This window comes from Actinia tenebrosa, unplaced genomic scaffold (assembly GCF_029948245.1).
Source record: "Actinia tenebrosa isolate PJP-AT-01 unplaced genomic scaffold, QUT_ActTen_1.0 PGA_scaffold15__27_contigs__length_11533743, whole genome shotgun sequence".
Classification (NCBI taxonomy): domain Eukaryota; kingdom Metazoa; phylum Cnidaria; class Anthozoa; order Actiniaria; family Actiniidae; genus Actinia; species Actinia tenebrosa.
In genome coordinates, this window is record NW_028292575.1 from 1,724,160 (window position 1) to 1,741,336 (window position 17,177).

The following is a 17,177-nucleotide window of genomic DNA, read 5'->3' on the forward strand; positions in this document are numbered from 1 at the left end:
AATAGAGCCGGTGATGTCATGATCAATATAAATATAAACCGTACTTCTAGCTATTTTAGCATTTGTTTTTAATGGTTTTTCTTTTATGTTTTGTTTTATTATATTTCGATTTTTTTTATTATTTTTTTTATAGAATTACTATCTGAACATTATCAATATAAATATAAACCGCATTTCTAATAAATTTAATCATTTGTTTTTAATGGTTTTTATTTTATTTTATTTTTTTGTTATTATATTTCGATTTTCTTTTCTGTTTCTGTTTTTTGTTGTTTTTGTTTTTGTTTTTTGTTTTGTTTCGTTTTTTGTTTTTTTTTTGTTTTTCTTTTGGTTTTTTCTTTTTTTTCGTTTTGTTTTTTGTTTTTTTGTGTGTTTTAAGAATTACTATCTGTACATGAGATCCAAGCCATCTTTCATCTATTAAACTTTTAAATTAACACTATAACACTAATATCGATTGCACTGCCCGGCCCTCTGAATATTTTTTACAAGGTACTAAGAACCGCCTTGCGAAGATCTTGCATCCTCCATAGATACAACAAAGGATTGGCAATTGCATTTATTTGTGCGATTAATTCGCATACATTTAACATCTTAAACATTTCCAAAGATAACTCATCTTGACGAAAAAACTGAGCATCTTTTACTGCTAAAATACTAGAAACGATGTATGGTATATGAAAGAGTAGTACACAAAGGACCACAAGAAGCATTGTATTGAACGTTCCTCGATATTTCTTGATATTGAACGCCTGGTTTTCTGTAGGCGGTGTTTCATTTGGAGCAGTGTTGGGTGACACTGATGAAGATAACTTTTTCAAGGAGTAAAACGCTATAGAATAACAAGCGATTACGGTGGTCACCATCAATGCCTGATAAGATGAGGCCAATATAATAAGAATATGGAGTGGGAGACAGACCAAAACTAAACCAGGAATGGTTATAAGACCTGTAGCTATCCACCCAATTAGAAGAACCAATGCAGTACGCTTGAAAGTCACCACACGACGATACATGTTCTTCAATCGAATGGCCAACAAACGATCGACACCGATAATTGCTATAGTCAAGAGAGACTCTGCCCCCATCCAGTATCCAAGTACTTTAAGAGCAAGCCAAACGCCACAGTAAACATCCTTCAAATTCATTAGAACTGTGACGTTTTCGACGACACTCAACGGCTGTACGATCGCGCCCGAGAGAAAGTCTGTGAGAGCAAGATTTGCTATCAGAATGTACGAAGGCTTGTGTAAAGCAGGAGTCTTCCAGATCGTGTAGAGGACAAGAGCGTTCAAAAACGTTGCTGAGACGGCTGTTGTCGCGAATATCACTGATAAAGATATTCGATAATCTGGTAGCTTAAGATCAAACAAGTCGTAGCTGCAGCTAGCGTTCATTTTGTACAGTTATACTCTATTGAAAACTGAAAAAGAGATCAGTTTGAACGGTCGGGATCGTAATCACTTAAAACGACTGAAAAGAGCAGCCGTTAAATTTCAAGAATTCAACATGATTGTTTAACTTTCATCGCGCATACACAGGGATAATATTGACCCAAAATATTGCTACTGTAATTACATAATTTGCCAACTGCCCTTGTTTAGCCATAGGCTAATTGTAATCCTTCCGTTTCTGTAATTTAATCTACAGTCAATTCTCGTTACAGCAGACAGCCTCAGGACCGTCACTTCATATTGCAATAGCGAGAATTAATTACAGTCCTTTCTTTGTCATTATTTTGCCTGGGATTTTTCTTCAGTCCGTAATAGCGAGTTGTCTGTAATGTCGAGGTGTCGGCGGGGCTCCAAAGTAGTATGTATTAACAGCCAATGAAAAAAGCCCTGATAGATTACTTAAATTTATTTCGATATATAAGCTGTATTGATTGTAATACATCCTGCGTCGTGCTAAGCCACAAAAAGTAATTTAAAGATATTACTTTTTTGAGCGAAAGACACCAGGAACAAAAAGCGGGATACCATTACCTAGAGATTCTTTATTTATTTAATTATTTATTTATTTATTTATTTATTTATTTATTTATTTATTTATTTATTTATTTATTTATTTATTTATTTATTTATTTATTTATTTATTTATTTATTTATTTATTTATTTATTTATTTATTTATTTATTCTTATATACAAGCGAGTCTCATACTTATATTATTTAACGATACAGGTGTTAAATCCCTTTTGAAAGGAATTTTTAGATTTATTATCGTTTACTCGTGCGCTTTGGAAAGGAAGGTGCAAGCTATTTAAGGCCCCGTCCACACGCATCCGTAAATTTTTGTATCCGCAATTTTTTTTATACTGATACGGGTTGCGTCCACACGTGTCCGCAAATTTTTGTGTCCGTATCCGCAAATTTTACGGAAGCGGATACGTGTGGACAGTGAAAACGATTCGAATACGCTGCATGTGGACGCAAACATTTTCGTATCCGTAAAGAAAAATTTGCGGATACAAAAATTTCCGGATACGTGAGGACGGGACTTAAGAAATTTTAAACTCCCTCAATTCAGAACAATTTCTGCCGTTCTACAGTCCCAAGAGGTCTATTCACTGTACTCATCACTTCTGTTCAACATTAGACTAATTGTTTCCCCAATATTTTCTCGTTTATTCTTTTCCTTGTAATTTAAAATGATCGTATATTTTGAGGCCATAAGCTAGATAACTGAGAGGTTTGAATTGTTACCCTCGTAAAATGAAGATTCAAATAAATAAAATCTAAATAAATTGTTCGCGCGCATCCTTTCCATACATGAATAGTCAGTTCCCTGCGCCATCTTGAACGGTAGCCGCGCCTTTGCATCGAAGCGAGACGAATGGTGAGCTTGCAATGGTAGAGATTCTTTGCAATGGTAGAGACATGCGAATAATAGTCTAAGGTGTTAAAAAAGGTCTCTATCATTGCAAGATCACCGTTCGTCTCGTTTCGATTCAAAGGCACGGCTACCTTTCAAGATGGCGCAGGGAGCTGTGAAGGAGACTATTTACACATGAGCTATAGCCATGAAACAAAGTCGGAGACCCCGTTTTTATTTTTAGCTTTCTTAAAGTATTTTATAATACCCAACTTTAGAGGAATTATTTTTTTAAATCTGATGATGGGATCTTTTGTCCATGAACGTCCTTAAGTGCGTAAAAGGCCAAGTTTATTTCTTTTACGCCTTGTGTCTGTTAAGGTGTTGGCAAACCAGGTACGGTACTCTTCTGCTCTTCCTTATCGTCTTGACCAGCCCCGACTCTCCGAGCATCCCCATGTGCAAGTCTGTTTGCGGCAGCTATGGTCATTTCCGTCGAGTCAATTGCCACTCTGTTGCCACGACAACCACAAAAGATCCCAAAGAATCCTCGACGGAATGTTCGGCTGGTGGCACAGTAAATCCAAGGGTTGGCGCACGAGTTAAGCATGCTTACGACTATCGTTGCGTGATGTAACGGTGTGTCAGGCTTGGTCACGCCAAACTTGATCATGACGAAAACAAGCTGATTCGGCAGCCAGCAAAGTCCGAGAACAAGAGACGTGACGAAGCACATGCGAAGTAGTTGTATCACGGGGGCTGATTGGCGTACATTAGCCGTTAAACCACGTTGCTTTCGGATGATAATGAAGAGATGAATAAAGGCAGCCATTGTTACGACCAAAGGTATATAGAAAGTGATGATGCTATGGGTTATAACGTAGCTGCGGTTGAAATATTCGCTACTGGTCAGCGATACCCACTTGCACATGCGCTTTGAAGCATTGGTTACCAGGACCTTTTCAAAGAGCGCTCTACCGTTTAGTATTAAACAAGCGAGGCATATGAAGACGACGTAGGTCGACATTCTCTTTCGGGTAAAAATCGTTTTGTATTTGACGGGTTTGGCGACAGCATACCAGCGTTCAACTGCCAGGAACATGATCATTGCTATGGAAATCTTGCCTAGCGTGAACACGAAGTACTGTGAGGTAACCAGGCGACAGTAGAGCTCGCCTGCGAGGCCTGATGGCACAGGAATGTTCTCATCACCAATGATAAATGCGGGAGTGAATACTAAGACAATCCCTGTTGACAAAGTATTTAACAGAATAAAATATTTATGAAGAAAATCTTCTCGGACGGTCTTCAGTTGTTCAGGGTTCGTTGAAATTGAAATTTGGATGTTGTTTCTTTTGTTCGGTTTTTGTTTTCAATTTACTTTGTGTGTGTTAAGGGGGAGGGGTGTACATGGTGTTAAAACGAACTCACCCCCCCTCCCCCTCTCCCACCTTTATTAGGGACTTTAAGCTGCAGGACGGCAACGACGACGACGACGGCAACCATACAATAACACTAATTGCGCTATTTAATAGATACTCCGTTGGAATGTCGAAATACTGCAGTGCATTATTGCCATTTTATGCTTAAAGTAAGCCGTTAAATGTCCTATTATCAATTCTTGGGTTTGACGTGATGTCACCAAAAAAAGCTAAAATCCAAAGTATTGGCCTGCACTCCACAAAACGGTCAAATATTTTTTAATGCCGATATGAGAAAAGTCTTTCCAAAATTATTTTGTAGAGTGCAAACAATATATCCGTGAAATATTAGTAATACTAAGTTACACTATTTTATGCTAATTCTATTGTTTTGTTTTATTTAACTAGCACTATTTTGAACAATTTAGTAATTAGTGTTTCACGGATAAACTGTTTGAACTCTATTATCGATGTCTGATTTTAGATGTATTGGGTGAGTCAAAAACTGTCGCGGATTTCCAAAGCATTCGAAATTGGGAAATTTGGTTGAAATAATACGTTTTCTAACTTTTAGTAGATGATTGCTATGTTTATGAAGATGATTATTGTTATTGAAAAATTGATCGCGATAGAAACATGATTTTTTTATCCTTCGTGATTTGTCCGCCATGTTGTGTCACTCAGTGGGAAACAAAGATGGCGGACCAATATTTTTTCAAAAAAATTATTTATGAATTAGATCTTCCTATCTAAAACCTCTTTTAACTAGGACGTGGGTTGAGACATACAGTTTTGGTTGCTCTCTCGGTCTATTGATGTTTTGTTTTATATTAGAACTGGAAAACTTTTGATGGCGTATATAGGTGAAAGCCAAGAATACCTACCGGTTGCCATGTCACAAACGGCAAGGCAAAAAATAACCACAGCCGATGCATGCCGTTTTAGTATTCTATTCTTCACGAGTACCACCACCACCAGAAAATTTCCAAACACTGCAAGGAATGCTATGATAGCAAAGGTAACCCGGAGTGCCATGGCCATACAGGATGTGTTGTTGTCCCGGTTGGTATTCGGTGGAGCACTAGTCGACGTGTTGTTGGAACTCATTTGCACCGTCGTGTTTGGATTCCATGCAGATACCGTATCTTAAATAGAAAAAAAAAAGATGGATTTAATGAGTGGCTCTAATATATCATGTCTTTCTTGTCATTCTATGAAAAATGATAACCTCTTCAATATTTATTCGCACACGTATAATCAATCAGAACCAAACCATAAGCAACTTACGCAAAATTCATAGTTGTGACATGCCTTTAATAAGACATTTTCGTTGAATGATAAGGTATCTTATACTTTGTTTTTCCACTTACTTCTACGAAGCATAATCAAAACAAAACTGATAAAAAACAAAGCTATTCCAAAGGAAAGCTACGAGGCAAACATATTTGAAGAGTAAGCCGGTATCTTTATGAATTCAAAATGAAAATCATCTAAGGAAATAAATTTTCCAAAAAAGGTTGAGCAATAAACTGTTACTTCTTGAAACGGAAAATTAAAACAGGTTCGTACTGCTCCTGGAATTCCCCTTGGAAAAATTCTGGAAAATTCCATAAATTTGATAATCTTCTAGTAGTATGATCCCTATTAGAAAACTGACATCTTTCACGGCCTCATTCTAACAAGAGCCATTCTTATTGCTCGGCACCACAGTTCGAATTTCTACATCAGTCCTTCAGCAACAGAAACCGACTTAAAGCTTAAAACCTAAATTAAAGACACCGTAAATAAAAAGAAGATAATAATTGAAAACGTAGATATAGCAAGCTAATTTCAATAACCTAGAAGTTAATCTAGATAATTTGCTGACTTATACATTGTCCAACTTTCGATTCCACCATTTTGTTATATTTTTAGCAGCAAAATGGCGGAATTCGAAATAGAAGTTTTTGAAAAAAAAGTTTCAAGTGCCTTTTAGCCCCAAGTATATTATTATTTTTACTCGATCAAAAAATAATAATATAATATCCAAGAATTTAAAAACGCAGTAAAATTGTTAAAATGTAGAAAAAATTACAAAAATATATATGGAGTTTAAGTATTATTGTATCAGTTATTTATTTACTTTTATTATTATTTTTATAGATATGTTTTTTTCCCTTTATTTTAATGATTACCCAAATTTTATAAAACGCAATGCTAGTATTTCCTTTCCTTCCTCGCCCTATTTTTGACTCAACTTTAAAATTAGTAATGTCAAGTTATATATATATATATATATATATATCCCCCCCCCAGAAATTATAATTCGAAGGAAATCTCTTATCATCCGTCTTTCTAAGATATAGTAATAAAACTTCGTCTTCGAAACGCATAAAGAGAAACAGTTAAGCATTTTAAAATTACTTTGTAAATAGATTTTGAAAATTGTTTAGCAAGATCGTTGACTATACCAACTGTTGAAAAAGAACTTATACTTGCCTCTATTCTCGATTCCTCGAAGTGTTTAGCTAGTTCACGTTAAAATTTTTATTTTCTCTAAAACATCTGTTGCCTGTTGACAAGCTGCTGAAATGCTTGAGACCAATTTATCGACGTTACCATACCAACCTCAATCTATATACTGAATGAATTTATAACTATCTTACTTGATCTTCAAGTTTAGATTTTTTTTAAAAGAATATATAAAAAGGTTGATGCAACCATATGAAATGTGACTCGAGATATGAATAACAATGAAACAGCCGCCTCGTTAGTTGATCTAACAAGAGAAGCTAATGAGAAATGCTTTGTTAGCGTCAACCAAGATGGTGGCTATGACGTAACATGCAAGCAATGAAACTCGAAGCTCGATTTCTTTAAAAATTTTAAAATGGATGTCAAATGTTAATAATTATTTATGCCTTTTTTCTTTCCTTTCATATCTGTTACTGCATTTATAGGTTCTGCTAATGAAGCAAAATTGAATACTTCCGCCAATTAAGATTGACCAATAATGTTAATTTGTTTAATTTCTTTTCTAAGTTGCTTGAAAAGGACGTTTCTAACTCCAATAGTATTTCGCCAATTAAAGAGCAAAATTTTTACTTGTTTAAATCATCCAGAATTTAAGTTTCTAATGTGGAATAGACTTCTATATGTCTCGATATTGCAGTCATATTTATAATTTCTTGACTACTACGGTTGTTTTGCGTATTCAAAAAGCTGTTTTATTTGTTTGATAAACAATTACATGTTTGGGACTGACAAATAAAAGAAAAGAGAGGACAAGTGGATGAATAATGAGAAAGCTAGTAGCTAGGTGGAAGCTTGAAAAGAAGAAAGAGGAGGAAGATGACAAAGAAAAAGAGAAAGACTCTCTCGTTTGTCTGATCAGACTGTGAATAGTTAGTGCAATGGAACTGTTGTTCTGAAAATGAAAACTGAGGACGACTTTCTCATTCTTTACTTTTTTAATGCATACTGTAAATCATCCTCTGAGCCAATCGACTGATAATAAGATTTATTTGATAACGGTATTTTGAGCTCAATGCTTCATTTTAGAGAGTTTGAAACAGTTAGAAAGTTCAGGAGTTGATTGCCTGAAGAAAAACTCCAAGTGATCACGGTTCGCGTGTCCTCACGGTTATAAAACAAGACATTAAAAAACAAGAAGAATGAGAATAAAGCAACAAGAATCTAGAGAGAGAGAGGGAAAGGATGGAAAGAAACAAAATAAGAAATAAAAAAAAGGCTTAAGGAAATTAGCAGTGGAAAACCGACAAGAAATGACAATGAGCAATACGAAAATAGATGAATAGGTCGTGGTAGGATGAATAAATGGACGACTAAAAGAATCTATGATTAATTGATTGCATGGATGAATGAATGAATGATTATTATATTGATTGATTGATCGATAAATATTGTATACGTGAGAAAGCCTCTTCTTAAATTATTTCTTGTCATTATATTATATTAAATAGACTGATTATACATAAATAAATGAATATCAGTAAGGGTGTTAAGGAAAATAACATCACAAGATAAAGAAAAAAGCAACTGAATATACATGTATGATATATCGTTAATGTAATAACACAAAAGTGGTATTGCATCAAGTTGCGAGTGTACACTTCGTAGATAAAAAAATACAATATTTATCATGCTGTTGAAAACTTCACACTTTGACCATTTTTCTATGAATACTAGCAATTTATTTTGTATAGTCTTTGAAAGATAATGAATTCACAAAAAATATTGGAAAATTCGAAATTTATTTACTTATAAACTTGCTTTAGTTTCGAACTTTTGTTTTCTTCAATCAATTTTTTTCTATTCAAAAAGAAAACAATAAGATATTTTGAGCTACAGTATTTATTAAAACATTTTTTGTCGCGCTGTTTTGGTTAGAATTTTTTTTCTCTTAAATTAATAAAAATATATAAACACCTGCAACGCGTGAAATATACTTATGCGCAGTCGTCATTATCTTTTTATTTTGTTTGCTTTTACACTAATTTTCACTTTTTGAAATACTATTGTTGCCATCTATATATTTCAGTAGTATTTTTTGGGGAAAGCTTTCTGTGAGAGAAATTAAAGTGGTCCCAATACTGATCTGTGAAGAACGCCAGAAATCAAAAATATACTTTAAGGCTTTATAGCTTATTTCTTTAGCGAAATTAATAGTAACTGAATATTTAGCAAAATAATATAAATATTTATCATATACAGTAATTATCCATAAAATACCTATATTTCTCCTTTTCGAAAAACTGATATTTTCACATGTGAAAAAACATGTTATTTTCACATGTGAAAATATCGTTACCATGTGTATTTAAGCTATTAGTTTATAAATTAAAACTTTTTATAATAATAAAAAGCTTATTAAGTGGATCTTATGCATAATTATATAATAAACAGAATATTACATGGGCGCTTGAAGATACGAAATTTATCTTCTCGTGTTGAAAATCTCTCAATTTCTTTAGCGAAATTAATAGTAACTGAATATTTAGCAAAATAATATAAATATTTATCATATACAGTAATTATCCATAAAATACCTATATTTCTCCTTTTCGAAAAACTGATATTTTCACATGTGAAAAAACATGTTATTTTCACATGTGAAAATATCGTTACCATGTGTATTTAAGCTATTAGTTTATAAATTAAAACTTTTTATAATAATAAAAAGCTTATTAAGTGGATCTTATGCATAATTATATAATAAACAGAATATTACATGGGCGCTTGAAGATACGAAATTTATCTTCTCGTGTTGAAAATCTCTCAACGCTCGAAGATAAATTTCGTATCTCCGCGCACCCAATCTATATTTATTGCACTAAGCATACCTATAAATCCTGCTACCATGTACGAGTTTTTACTTTCTTGTGTGTTTGAAATATCAATTTGAGGGACGACAACAGTAACTTATAAGCATGATTTGGTTTAGGGAAATCCTCAGTGGATGTCATTTGTATACGTACTATAAATCATGAACAAAAGCGGTCAACGGAAGGCATTGACATAAAGCGTTTAGCTAGATTAGAGGGATAAATTAGTGACTCAAACCTCAAGCTTAGAAGCCAAATATCTATGTCAGGCATCCAACTGATCATGATATATAGGATATTGCCAAGAGAGCATAAATAAGAGAGGGAAACACACGCAGTTCAAATTTCGACTTACCCTTCTCCCGTGCTTCATCAATTTGCGCGCGCTCGTCTTTCCATTTTGTTTTTAGCGATCAAAACAATGAAAAGAAGAGCGTTGGCTGGCAAGTTGACGACAAACGGGAGTAGGATAAGGCGAAATTTAAAGTGCAGCCGGTTACTAAAAAATTACATGGCGCGCACGTTAATATTAAGAAGCTTCTCTCCCTTATTTATGCTCTGTTGATATTATATGACCATACACGCGGAGATAAGGGTTTTATCTTTGGGTTTTGAGCTGATACTCTAGCACGAAAAGGTAAAATCCGTACCTCCAATATATAATTATCGATGAATTACAATTTTGGTGGATTTTTTAATTTATTGCGATTCCTAAGAATTCTTATCAATAAATAGGAGGATATTACATGGGCGCGCGGAGATACAAATTTTATCTTCGAGTGTTCAATTGATATCTCACGAGTGAGCGCAGGGAACGAGTGAGATATCTAAATTGAACACGAGAAGATAAAATTCGTATCTCCAAGCGGCCATGTAATGTTCTGTTTATTATATAGATATCGATGAATCTTAAATAAAACAAAAGCTCAAAAATTCTTTATTAAAATAGCAAGCCGATTCAACAGCGATGTCTTCACGTGTTAAAGATATGGTATCTTCCACTGGTGAAAGATATCAAGTTTTCGAAACTAGAGAAAACCTGTTATTTCATCGATATCTACTAGAATAATGTTATTTTCACACGTGAAGATGATCATGAAATGATCCGTTCACATGTGAAAATATCACTTTTTAGTAAAAGAGATCAAAATGAATGTTTCATCGATGATTATATTTTAAATAGAATTAGTCACAAGGATTATCTAATCATTAATATAAGAGCATGGGAATAGCTGTTAGTTATATATTTGACGGAACTACTTTAGAATAGAAAACCAACGGGGTCCTTTTTATAGATTCCCTATTCTAATAGCATTTTGCACTTATCTTAAGTATAATGCTCAGAAAATTATTCATTGCTCGCGCGCATAGTACGTTCCTACGCATAAGTTTATGGCTTATCGAGATCTTTTGATAGCTTTTGATTTTAAAAAATGTCAAAGAAACAGGTTTTCGCTCCGTTCAAACTCTCGTAGCTCTGAAACAAAGTTGGTGACCCCTCGTTTCTATTTAGTTTTTTGATTTTATAACACCTAATTTTATAACAGCAAAAATTTAGACAAACATTTGACAATGGAATAAATTCGAAATATTTTGCATAAAATCACTTTTTTTTTTTTCATATTTGGAATACAACTTCACGTAACTTGAAAGCTAATTCAAGTCCAAACTGACCAGGCCAATAAATAACTTTTTTCTCCTCATTTTCAACATCAGAAGTACGATCAATCATTTTTAGTAAAATATAAGTTATTTTTTAAACGGCTTTCAATGTTTGCAATCACGCATTTTTACTGCAAAAAGGATGAATTTCCACATAATCTCAAGACTAAACAAGTCGGTAACCCGCCTCATTTTTGATTTGTTCGTCGTACTTTTAGTATGATGTACTTTTATAGAAATTTTCAGAAAACCATTAAATTCTTAATTGAAAAATTAAAGAATCTTACTGTATTCGCTTTAAGTTAAACAGCTGCCTCTGGCTGTTTACGATTTAAAATATTAGTGTGGGACAGCTGAAATAAAATGCGTTTTTTAATCAATAAACGCATACGAACAATAGAACAGGATCTCGGCATGAATTCAGTTTAAGCATTTTTTTTCCTTTGGTTCCTCTAACCAAACCTAAAATCGTGGTAATCACAAGTCTTGTTATTTCATTATCTCGCAAATTCTTGCAAAGGGACTTTTTTTAGACAACATTTTATATTTTCTGGATTTAAGTATTTAAATTACTTAACGTTGCTATCTTCCTTATTAGCAAAAGTAATTTGAAAATTTTATTAGAAAGCTTTTTTGATACAGAATGTAACTTAATTGATTCAAAAAAACAACAACAACAGAAAATGAGGCGTCCCGAGCTCGTTTGTTAAATAATGAATTTGAAAATTATCTAATCTTATGTTATTAAGTTTTCGTCCGGGTGAGTGTAGTTTTGAGAAAGACTGTTGTTGGTTGTGAATGACAACAACCTGAGCGAAAGTCATCCTCAGAGTCCTGTGAGAAAACGAGAGAAAGAGTCTCTTACTGTCTCTCGTTTACTCACTTGACTCTGAAGATGACACCCGCTCAGGTTGTCGAAACGTCAGTCACCACCAACAACAGTCTTTCTCTAGAATACACTCACCCGGACGATCACACTTCACAACAAACTGTCAGTCACCACCAACAACAGTCTTTCTCAAGACTACACTCACCTGGACCATTACACTTCACAACAAACTGTCAGTCACCATCAACAACAGTCTTTCTCAAGACTACACTCACCCGGACGATCACACTTCACAACAAACTGTCAGTCACCACCAACAACAGTCTTTCTCGAGACTACACTCACCTGGACCATTACACTTCACAACAAACTGTCAGTCACCACCAACAACAGTCTTTCTCAAGACTACACTCACCCGGACGATCACACTTCACAACAAACTGTCAGTCACCACCAACAATAGTGTTTCTCTAGACTACACTCACCTGGACCATTACACTTCACAACAAACTGTCAGTCACCATCTACAACAGTCTTTCTCTAGACTACACTCACCTGGACCATTACACTTCACAACAAACTGTCAGTCACCATCAACAACAGTCTTTCTCAAGACTACACTCACCCGGACGATCACACTTCACAACAAACTGTCAGTCACCACCAACAATAGTGTTTCTCTAGACTACACTCACCTGGACCATTACACTTCACAACAAACTGTCAGTCACCATCTACAACAGTCTTTCTCTAGACTACACTCACCTGGACCATTACACTTCACAACAAACTGTCAGTCACCACCAACAACAGTCTTTCTCGAGACTACACTCACCTGGACCATTACACTTCACAACAAACTGTCAGTCATGCCAACAACAGTCTTTCTCTAGACTACACTCACCTGGACCATTACACTTCACAACAAACTGTCAGTCACCATCAACAATAGTGTTTCTCAAGACTACACTCACCTTGACAATCACACTTCCCAACAAATAATTCGTTCTGGCTGAGGGAACGAAATACCCCTTGTTCGCTTTTTAATTTCTATTACTGAGTTAAATATAGACAACAGACACCTGACCTTATTCTTCTGCATAAACTAAAACACGATAAAATAAACTCCTGTCTTAAGCAATATCTACAGCCTGTACCTAAACCTAATTTTGCCTCAAGAAACTACTACGAAAACAATTTCCAAGAACTTAATCTCTTCAAACAGGACTATTACCTTAACTCATTTCTAACTAGATCTATCAAATTATGGAACTTGCTACCAATACACTGTGAATGAGTGATGTGAGCCTTTCCAAATTTAATGAACTTGTGACTACCCGTTTTGCATGCTTCCAAAATGGAACATCACTTACGACCTTAAAATCTTTTCAATTTGAATTTTGATAAATTTTGACATTTTTTTATTATTGTTTTTTTCCTCGTCAATTTTAATGTTAATCATGCTTGTACTGTATGTAAATTGTATGGAGGGGGAATATCAATTGGGACGAAAGTTCTGTGTTCTTCGCCAGTCACAACATCTGTATGTCTCAAAATTTATAGAATGTTAATGTTTATATTGTGAGCAAATAAACTAAAATAAAATAAACTAAAAAAGTTACTTTCCGTTTAAATTTTTGGCAAAATATTACTTTTTACCTGTGTGGCTTTATGGAATTCAAAGAAAAATATAGGTCCTGTGCAAGAGTTGAGGCTTTTTGTCCGGTTGAAGTTCAAAACTTTTATCACTCGTTAAAAAAATTTGAAGGCAAAACTTGGGAAGCGTGGATCTTGAGCTCAAATGGCAAACGTACCGAAGAAGTCGGCTACCTTAATGGACTTCTTTCCCAAAAATATATATTATGTATATACCACGATGAACAACGAGTCCTCTATACACTTTTCATGAATTGACTGGCTCATTAAGACGATGTTTTTATTTTGTAGAAATGTATAGTTGTTGTGTGTGAAAGCCTGAAGAAGAGAGAGGCAGAGAGAGAGAACAAGATAAAAGGAGGAAGAAAGCAACGAAAAAGGAAGAAAGAAAAAGAAAATTAAAGAAAGTAGAAGAAAGGAAAAATTTACATCATTATTCGTGCCTTTCCGAGCGCAAATTGTTTCTTATATCTTGAGGGGAAAAACTTACAATTCCACTATGTTCTAATTAATATTTCATACATTAAAATAACTTATCATATGACCCGTACGGCCCTGCTCGCGCGCTCTAATAAAACCATTGGAAAAAGTCACGTGATGGGGGCCGGACGGGTTGACGTAAGCGGGCCGGAAAAACCCGTCCGGCCCTGCTCGAATCCGCGCGCTTTCTTTTTCTTATTTATTTTTATTTTCGTGAGGGTCATATGATAAAATGCTTATTGACTGAGTTAGGTCGGGCCGTACGGGAAAATATTTGGCTCTCGGTCATTTGTACGGACCGAGCGCAGCGAGGTCCGTACGACATGACCTCGAGCCAAATATTTTCCCGTACGGCCCTCCCACTCAGTCAATAAGTACATATTCTTCCCAGTTTAACACGATGAATGTTTCTCCTTTTGTTCAAAGATTATTTAATGAATTGCGTTTCCGTGAGTAGGTAATTAAGGACTTACTTTTCCACACGGAAAGTGAGATTTCAAGTTACTAAAAAAATGTGTTATATTTTGAATTTATTTTTAGATTTCGAATATCACAATTTCTCTTTGTGTCTCACAATGTCGTGAAAGAATTTAGCTAGAAAAATATACTTCTGTGACTAAACGATACTCAATCGGTTCACACAAGCCCGTTCATTTTCTCGTCTTTTTTGTCACTGACATTGTTTTTGAGAATGTCGGAAATAAACCTTTTTTAAAAATGTAATATCACCTTGCGAGCTTAAGAATGCGGTCTTACAAAGAGATATCCGAAATCTCCCAACTTATTTAAGATAAGATAAATAATGTTTTGACGTCATGAGGAAAATAGCTGCCGACTTATATATTTTACTAGTCGTTTCTAGCAACTCCCCCCCCCCCCAAAAAAAAGTTATATTTGTAAAATATAAAATATATATTTGTACTCAAAATTCTTCACAAAAAAGGGAGAAATTAAAGCTAACTCGAAATCTCACAGGAAATAAAGTTCAAAATGTGGAATAAAATTTTAGTAACATGAAAACGTTCTGTGTTGGGAATTTTTTTCTTAATTCTTTCGTTACGTCGGCACCATTATTAACATCACCACAATGGCCGCCATGCCTTTGTCATTCATTAACTCCCTTGGGAATGCTAGCAATAGCTTTCCACGGAAACAAAATTCATGAAATAATTTTTGAACGAAAGGAGAAAACTCATGTTCAATTAGAACGTAAGTAGAAAATAGAAGAACTTGCTAGGGTTGCGCAAGGTATACAGAATAAGTTTGCTCTCGCGCGGAAACGCAGCAAAAGTGCTGTGTTCCTTTGTCCAGCTGTAAACTCAACATTAGAATCAAAATTTTAGCTAATTCATAGTTTAATTTTACGCCTAAAAATATCAACATGTTTAGAATTCAGAAGGCTTCTTTTCTTTCCACTAAAACCACACACCCATACAAAAAATATTCTCTTACGAATGAACAGCAAACAATGGTCAGTGTTCATCGTCGATATCAATTTTCATCGTTTTTCCTAATATCGGGAACAGCCATTTGGTATTTCAAAAAAAGCCATGAAAGAATTGTCATTTTTTTTCACGACTTGAATTATATTTAACTTGAATTTTAAATCCCTACAATTAAGAACTTCCAACACTGTGCAAAATTCTTCAAAATTAACCAATCGAAAATAGAAAAAAGATTACCAACTGTTACTAAAATGTTTCTCGAAATTTTATAAAAATGAGTTCAAATATTTCTTAGTAAGCTACCTTTTGTTTCCTTACCTTGAATTTCAAAATGTAGACAAAAGAACATCCTATTTCGCTCCCTTGTGTACACGAATATTACACTTTGTAAATCTCTCCAGGAAGTCCTTCGAATAGACTTCATTGCTTAATTAGGCCGCATCTATTCGACATTGAAATTTTCCTGAGATCACTTATCAGTATTTTTAATTGATAAGCTTGCGTAGCTGACTTAAACTAAAGATGTCATAGTGTTGCGATAGCAATGAGAATAAGTTTCATAAGTCTACAGACATTTTACTGACACAATAAATGAATCCAATACTTTAAATAATTGCTAATTAAAGAAAAAAAGTTTCAAGTTGGAAACTAAATCGTCGTGGATTTGATTTACGGTAAACCAAAGTTTATCGGTTTTGTAAGCTCGCTCTTTTACTAGGACATCCCGAGGTTGAGGGAAAAAACTGGATCAAGTTTGCATTGCAGTGCATCTTGGGGCTGTTTTAATGGTCGAAATATCCGCCATCTTGGAAATATGTCCACTAAAACAGTCCCACAATGCATTGCAATACCAACTCGACGCAGTCTTCCACTCAACCTCAGAATAGCTAGTGCTCGACACACACACTCTTGCCTGGCAATGTTAATCCCTGGGCTTTTGGTCAACTAATAAGCCTGAAGCGAGATGACGTTTTACTCCCGACTCTATACCATAATAGTTCTTTCATATTAAAATTTATGATTCCTTAGAGAATAATAGTCATAATTAAATAACGAAAGCAGTGTGAAAAGGATTATGGTCTAGAGACGGGGGTAAAACGTCATCTCGCTTCAGGCTTATCAAATCATAAAAATACGTGCTTAAAAACAAGTTTAATAAAGCAATAAGCAAGGTTGCTAGCTTAGATTGATTAATGCTATTGGCTTCCTAAGCCGATGACTGAAGTCTGACGTGCTACCGATGTTTGCGTCAGACATCCCTTAACTATCTTTCATGATCTTTCAGTTTTTTCCGTCGGTACTAGCGAAAATCTTTTGATGGTTGAAGAGTTTTTTTGTCGTCTTGTTTGTTAGCAGATTATCGAAAATTGAATCTCCGCAGAATTGAAAAGTTTGAATAAGGCTAATTAAAAGTAGAAGCGAGATGGAAGAAAATTGTATAAACAATGGCTATTTAGGATTTATCTTTGAAAACTGAAAGGCCTTGTATTATTCAAAAGGTCGGTAGTCACTTCCGAAGAAAAATTTGAATGAACGCAAATAACATC

General features: G+C 34.6%; 2 protein-coding genes across 2 annotated transcripts; both read right to left on the bottom strand.

Moving 5' to 3' along the window:
• Nucleotides 1-485: 485 nt before the first annotated feature.
• On the bottom strand, nt 486-1,503 carry LOC116306512 (5-hydroxytryptamine receptor 1D-like). The gene has a single exon (XM_031716592.2). It carries the CDS (start codon nt 1,395-1,397, stop codon nt 486-488), a length of 912 nt encoding a protein of 303 aa, XP_031572452.2. The 5' UTR covers nt 1,398-1,503.
• A 637-nt stretch (nt 1,504-2,140) lies between these two features.
• Nucleotides 2,141-16,006, bottom strand: LOC116306516 (adenosine receptor A3). Its single transcript, XM_031716598.2, has 3 exons — nt 15,949-16,006; nt 5,119-5,379; nt 2,141-4,061 (listed from the first exon to the last, which is right to left on the bottom strand). The coding sequence occupies exons 1-3, from the start codon at nt 15,977-15,979 to the stop codon at nt 3,190-3,192; spliced, it is 1,164 nt and encodes a 387-aa protein (XP_031572458.1). The 5' UTR covers nt 15,980-16,006; the 3' UTR covers nt 2,141-3,189.
• Nucleotides 16,007-17,177: the final 1,171 nt, after the last annotated feature.

Bases quoted from the DNA above. Each gene is read 5' to 3' on its own strand.
- LOC116306512 (XM_031716592.2), bottom strand. From the start codon at position 1,397: ATGAACGCTAGCTGCAGCTACGACTTGTTTGATCTTAAGCTACCAGAT.
- LOC116306516 (XM_031716598.2), bottom strand. From the start codon at position 15,979: ATGTTCTTTTGTCTACATTTTGAAATTCAAG. The intron at 5,380-15,948 runs GTAAGGAAACAA...TTTCTATTTAAG, and splicing joins TCTACATTTTGAAATTCAAG to ATACGGTATCTGCATGGAAT. The intron at 4,062-5,118 runs GTAGGTATTCTT...CTTTGTCAACAG, and splicing joins CGTTTGTGACATGGCAACCG to GGATTGTCTTAGTATTCACT.